The following is a 7,380-nucleotide window of genomic DNA, read 5'->3' on the forward strand; positions in this document are numbered from 1 at the left end:
CATTTTTAGTCTTCGTGTTCTGGCATAACTCTTCCTTCTGATTCCATGAAGGACTTGACTTCACTTTGAAAATCATGAAGTCTTTTTAGTATTTTACCCAAACTTAGCCACCTTCCTTTAGAAAAGTAAGTGATGACCCGTAAGTCAACATCCCTACTTCTAAGGAATTCCTAGAATTAGCAATGATTCCATCCCTTGGACTTTATGAAATTCACAGCTTTGATGATGATTTGCACAAGACTGTCCATTTGTAAAGCTTTCACACATAAAATTTTTGTGATGTCCAATGCAGTGATATTTCATCAAAAGTGAGTTGCCAATGGAAACTGCATGATCTTCTAATAATTTTATAAGTTTATTTTTTTTAACAACAATTACCGGGGCACCATCAGTAGATATACCAGATATGTTGACAAAAATTAAAGAAAATTGCCTTAATGTGTTTTTTTACTGCTTCACACAAATAAAGAGATTTAGTTGTGTCTTTCAATGACACCAAAGAAGCAATTGCTTCAGTGACATCATGTTTATTATCAGTATCTCTAATGAAAATTGCAAGTTGAGCCATATCTGTAGCAGCGCTACTTTCGTCTATAGCCAAAGGAAAAAAAAAAAAGGGAAATTAGCAAATTTTGTTCAATAGATATTTATGTTTCTTCAGATTGCCTGACTATGGTCTGATAAACTGATAATACTGACATAAACTGACATAAACTGATTTTAGACAAATCTGTTTTTTTATCAGGACACATTATATCCACCATGCATTCCATACATTGCTTAATAAACTCACCATCAATAAAAACTTTTGATTTTTTTGCAATTAGATTTGCTAGCTTTTATAACAGAATTCATTTGATCTTTCAGGTGCTTTTTTTCAGGTTGTTGAGATGACATATCTTTTTTCAGTTTCACTATTGAGTCTTTATGAACCATTCCTTGACATACACAGAATTTGGCAGCACATTTTTGCCCATAATGTCTTTTCAAATTCTAATCTTTGAAAGCTGACATGATCTCTTTGCTAATTAAGTACAATGCCATATTATTTGTCAGCACTGCACTGTGCCCTCCATGGGCAGTCCCAGGGCTGGGTTGGGCCACTCAGCAGGGCAGAAGCACTGCCATGATGGCATGGCAGAAGAACCTGCCACATTACAAGCTGTGCCAGACCATGTGCAGCCCACAGACTGCTTGTTGGACATGCCTGCAGACTACTACAATTCTGTAACTCCTAAATTACTGAGAAGGAGGTGGCAGAAAAACTCACCTCCTCTTCTGGCAATCTTGTCATCATTTCCTCTAAATTTGAAATTGTCAAAATTCTGGAGGGACAGAAAATAGAACTGCTTCTTAGCTAAACAGATTCAGCTAAAAAATAATGCTACACATTTATCCAGGAGTTGTGAAAATGAAGGGTTAAATGTACTTAGGACATTCTGAAAGTAATGCCTCCTATATATTTTCATAGAAAATACAATAGACACAATTAAACTATTTGATAGAGCAAATTTTCAGCTACAAAACACTGTTTTCAACACAGTCACCACCATCTGCTCTGCATTTTTGCCAGTGATGAACAAGAGTCTGCACTCCATGCTCATTAAAATTTGTATCAGCAGAGGTGGCCCACTTTTTCACAGCAGCTATGATAGTGTCTTTGATAGGAAAATGTTGCTCATACAGTCCAACTTTCACTGTACTAAGACTCCTTTTTGGCCTCCATAAATGCTCAGCAACCATCAATGCATGCCACTGGGTGGCATTTTTTCCGCATGGAGTAACTCCATGACACTCCTTTGCTTCATCCACACTTCCACGTAAGACACCATTCCGTCAGAATGTTCTGCTGACATCTGTCACATGCAACAGAATGTAACAGAATACTGGTGTAAATGTTCAGCCTTTATTGACATATCACCCATATCTGTTTCTGATGTCAACCTGGGCCAACATAATAAAATAGCAGGCAATACTTTCAGAGCATTCCTCATATAATAATCCTTTGAAACTTAGTCCTGTATCTAGAAGACTGATGGGAGCTTAAAATTGCAGTCTTGAAAGAAAAAGAAAGTAAGTTGATTATTTCAAGATTTTTTTCTATATAGAAGATTCCACACTGATTATGTTTCTGATGTCCAAAAGATAAGATGCAATTTTTATGATTAAGGATCAATTACAAAAAATACCATAAACAATTAACAATTGTACACTTTTAACTTTTGAATTTCATATTGCAGGGAGATTCAGGAGGCCCTCTAATGTCTGAAGATGGTAATCAATGGGTTTTGGTAGGTGTGACATCATTTGGCTATAAGTGTGCAGTTGCCCAACGACCAGGCGTGTACGTTCGGGTCGCTATGTTTGTGGACTGGATCCAAAAAATCATCTACTCATACCCTGATTTTCCTTAACAACAGAAATAGAAGTTAAAGACTGCAATTAAGCCATTGCAGAGCAATACAGTACAGACTGGCATTCAATACTCATAATTAGGGAATCTAAAAAAAAGTAATGATTCAAATTGCAGTCTGGTTTCAAATTTAGGAAAGGAAAACATTGACAACTAAAAATTCCTTTCCTTATCAATTGAGAGGAATATTTCAAATGAGATAGATTCTATGCTTTTGTTAATAGTTTTAGCAGTTTACTGTTTGCTTTATGTAAGAGGTAAATCAGCCATTAGTCCATGGTATGGGAAAACAGTCTATATGAACATCACTGTATTAAATGTGTAGTTAGGGTTTTGTAAAGTGTGGCAAGAAGGAAGGAAAGAAGAAGGGCAGAAAGAAGGAAAGAAGGAGAGGGAGGGAGGAAGGATTTTTAAAGCCACAAATGCTTTATGAAAAATGGTCTAAATTGTTAATTTGGGGATAAATTGTCAGAAAAATTGTTAATTTCAGGATAAATGTGAATTATTTTTATGATTTTACAGTACATTTCCCAATGTGCATTTTCATTTCAATGCACAGTCAATTCTTCTCAGTAATTGCCACATATCAAAATGAAGGTATATGTTATCTGAAACTGGGCTCATGAGAGTTCTCCTATCTTGCCTGTTACAAAAAGCTCTAAAATGAAGTTTGTAGATTGTGAATAATTGTTGATCATGTATCATGCTGCTTTATAACAAGCAAACTGAATGGATCATAAAAATTATCTCTGGTGTAATTTGTTTGCTTTTCAGTTTTTCTTTCATGCAAACCTTCTGGTAATTATTCAAATAATTATAGATATATACTTGCATGGACCTTTGTAGAAACATGCAATACTACACTTCCCCTCATATATATGGTTTAACAACTGACAATAATGAGGATCGGTCATTCACGGTGAATAAAATGTAATTAGGGTTCATTTGATATTTTATGCTTTCTCTATAATGATTTTGTGTTTTGTGTAGATTCTATCCTGATGCCCATTAACAGAAGTCCAAATGGTATAAAATATGTAAAAACAAACAAAAGAAAAGCAGTTCTATTATAATAATTCTTATTGAAATACCTTAAATTCAATGGTGTTTTAATGTTAGTGTAATATGATATATGTCCTTTATTTCTGCTTATAGATTGTATAGTAATTTAATGTTTTTTTCATTCTACAGTATACATGAAAACACAAAATGCATTTTAATTTACTGCACATATGTATCTACACATGTACTCATAGATGTATGATTTTTGTAAGGAGCTTCCATACTTGTTATTCACAATGTTAAATGCAGATATGAAGTGCTCAGAATACAAGGCAAGCTTACAAACACAGGTTGATGGTCACTGAGAAAAAATGTCCTTTGGTCATCATAAATGTCAAGGAATTAGGTCCAGACCAAAATGTGCAGTTCCATCAATATATCTGTGTCCATAAGTCAGACAGATGTAATCAAGCCAGAGAGCAGACAAAAAGTATCTTAGACTCTTTCATACAAACTACACAGTGCCATTGTTGCAAGTTAACTAAAGATATTTCATTTTATTCTGAATTCGTTTCTAAACTATTTGATTAACATTTCAGAGCTGCTAACCTTATCTTCAGTAGTAGACTTTTTTCTCCTATTCATCTCTTTCATTGGAAAAAAGCCAATGAAAATAAAGTGCATTCTGCTATCAAGTATAAATTGATGTGGATGAAGCAATTACATTAAAATACTTAATTAAAATGTGACATGAATTCAGTAATATTTACAATACATCACTGTTGTAAATGGCATTTCATTCTGCTAATGAAATACAAAAGCCAAATCAAAGCAGATTCAGTTACTAGAAGATCTGGTTCCCAGAAATACAGTAATATCCTTTCATTTATGTGTATTTTTTGCTTCTCAAAATGCAAAGCATAGATTTTGAGATATACATTAATAAACTATCACACTGGACTAAAAAATTTCTGATTGTAAACTTCTATCCAGAAGCGTATATGTAACATACACTAGATAGTATAATTAAAAATAAAGACTTTATTTCAACTTATATCAGGATAACCTTTGCCAAGCACATTATAGCCTTCATTCATCCATTGCATCCATTACTATAGCATGCCTGTCCCATATTAGCCTGTGTTGAAATCAGCCATTAATATGTTAATACATGTGGGCAGCATGGATAATTTTTTATTTGAGTTAAAGGTCTGAGATATTTTAAAATAGGGTATGGGAACTTGATACTGATTTACACTTGCACCTGAAAAGATTAAAGGACTGAAGGAAGCAACAAGAGCTTTCTATCTGCAATGCTATTTACTTGCAAAAGGCCAGAATCACTATGGAAAAAAAGAAAAAATTACATTTCTTGAGAAAAATGGGGAATGGAGGCAAGAAGTACAATGTTTTTTAGAATGCCAAATTGAAGTCATGATGTCCATTTGAGACCTAGTTATACCTTTACTCTTCTTCGTCAGTTCCTTGCCTCACACCTCCTGCATCAATTTGTGAGATTAAGGGTAGTAGCAAGAATGTGGTCAGCATGAGCTGACCCATAGCTGCCTGTAGTTGACAAGCTGCTTTGAAGTAGCTGTGGTTGATGAAATCTGTCACCTGAAATTGTTCCTTCCACCAGTTTGTAGAACTTAATGTAGCATGAATTTAATGTTTGTAGAATTTAATGTCCTTCATGAATATGAAGGACAAAGTTTTTAGCTTTTTTTGTGTTTGTTGTTATTTGTGGTTTTTTTTAAATAGCAAATCTGTTTTCACTAATGTACTATGTCACATAAAAATCTGCTTTCCTGGATTATCTAAGCCCACCAAAAATCCAAAGGAATTTTGCATAAAGTTCTACATGTTCTATCTGCAAATGTGAAACACTTTTTTTTTTTTCTCCTTTCCTCTCTTACTATTACACCTATCTCCCTTAGGAATGCAAAACTAGGGAAATAAATATGAAATAATTTGTGTACATATGGGATTTATTGGTTGTGCATGCAAAATAAACACCACCTTAAAGGTGGAACTAACTGATGTAAGACTGCACAGTTTATTGTCTGCACTATCTTTTACAGAGGACTCTAAGACTGTTTTGATTTTACCTGGTATCTAGAAACTCAATACTAGGCAAACAAAATACAAGAAAGGAAACAGATTCCTTCTTCTTAGACTGGTGAAATGATATAGAAATATTTTGTCCAATAATCAGTATTTCTTATTGATATGTGAAATCTAAGTTCATTATAACTAAACCATAGCATGCCATTTTCAATTCCTCTTTCACACAATTTAAGATTGGCCGGCACTGATAAATGCCCAGCAATCACCTTTGCCCCTTTGGAAAGACATCTGAAGGTGTCTCCTGACTGCAGCATGGAAATGACTCCTGTCACTTCCGCTGCACCAATCACAGTATTGACTGCCAAGTGTCATTTGGAAGTACAAAGTATGAAGAGATGGCAGCTCTGTAGTTTTAGGTTAAACATCACTCTTTCGTCCCCTATTTTCTTGAAGGAGTTAATTCATAAAGATCCAGTTGTGATTACCCCAAACATTCCCAAGGAAGATGAAGCTCTTGCCCTCAGGTGAGTTAAGCATCATTTAGGTCATGGAAAGAAAAACAACCCTGGTCTTGATGATCATGCAGGACCATAGTATTTTTTGTTTTATTTTTAATCATTATAAAGGAAGTTGTGAATAAACAAAATCTACAGAATAGTGCAAGAAAGAATGGCAATGCTTGACCTGAACTACAGGAGGCAGCTTCTTCAAAGAGGAAATAAAAACATGGCATAACTTCAAATTTAAGATGCCTCCAAAAGAGTTGCAATGATAGCATTGCACAACTAGTATTAGTGCTTTGGAACTTAAATTATTTTTTTTCTTTACTCAGAAAAATTGATACACATTTGTCCATGAATTTCAGAAGCTATAGTCAATATCAGCAATCACAGTGCAGGCTTCACAAACTGTAATATGCTCTCACTTCTATCCAGCTTCCCCAGCTCCCACCCAGCATTTCTATTAATGGAAAGCCTGACAAACTTGAACTTGTGCTTTTGAACTCTTGCTGCAAACTGCAGTAAAACCCGTTAGCCTTTCTTAAACAGCACCAGACTGTCACCAACAAATCAGCTAGAGTGCTTTTGCTAGCACCCTGAGATGTCATCCTAATAGCACAGAAAGCTCTTAAGGCATCAAAGAGAATGAACATTAATGATATTAGTAATATTTTTTTATAAAGGACTTTAAATGCATCAGTGTTACCTCTAGATCTACCAATTAACATAATTAACACTCTTCTAGCTAAGCCTCATTAAAGCTGGGATCAATCTCTTAGTGCTGTTTCCAAGAAAAGCCATTTGTCTTCCTTTTGATCCATTATTCCTAAAAAACTATTAACCATATTTAAATAATCTTTAAAGTCTTCTCTACATAGATTTACTGAAACAACTAATTCTGTTCTTAAACTCTTGCCCACTGGGTTACTGAAATTTGTATTTTCTCTCAGAAAAAGTTAAAAATATTTTGCTTAACCAGTGTAAAAAGAACTGTATTCAAAGGTACTTCATTATTGTTTTATCATTTGCCAAGTGATTTATGTTGACCTTGGACCAATACATCAAGAAGATATGGTGGTCACTCCCTGATAAAGTAGATTCACTATAAGATTAAACCACTTTTGAATCCTTGAATTTTGTCATAGCTGATGAATGTTGCAATATGGCAGAAGTATCTGCCAGCAAGCATAATTTATGTATACAAAAGTAATTTGTGCCTGAGGATCAAAAACTGTCATAAGTGTGCAAATAAATACTAAACAAATATTTTGTATCAAACATTTATGCAAAGATAAATAATTGTTACACTGCAAAATTGTCAGTTTCATGTACAGTACATCAACTAGGTTACAATGCATAGGAGATTAAAGAAAACAAGAAGGTTTTGTTTAACTACAA

General features: G+C 34.2%; 1 protein-coding gene across 1 annotated transcript in view; it reads left to right on the plus strand.

Annotated features, from left to right (window-relative positions):
• The window catches only part of TMPRSS15 (transmembrane serine protease 15), a 52,377-nt gene extending 49,963 nt beyond the window's left edge, over window positions 1-2,414 (plus strand). Inside the window, exon 28 of the mRNA XM_042866824.1 lies at window positions 2,241-2,414. Within this exon, the coding sequence (XP_042722758.1) occupies window positions 2,241-2,414 (174 nt within the window). The remainder of the gene's footprint in view (window positions 1-2,240) is intronic.
• Window positions 2,415-7,380: the final 4,966 nt, after the last annotated feature.

The sequence above is a fragment of the Lagopus leucura genome, unplaced genomic scaffold (genome assembly GCF_019238085.1).
Source record: "Lagopus leucura isolate 7727_CA_CO unplaced genomic scaffold, USGS_WTPT01 Super-Scaffold_100001, whole genome shotgun sequence".
Lineage (NCBI taxonomy): Eukaryota > Metazoa > Chordata > Aves > Galliformes > Phasianidae > Lagopus > Lagopus leucura.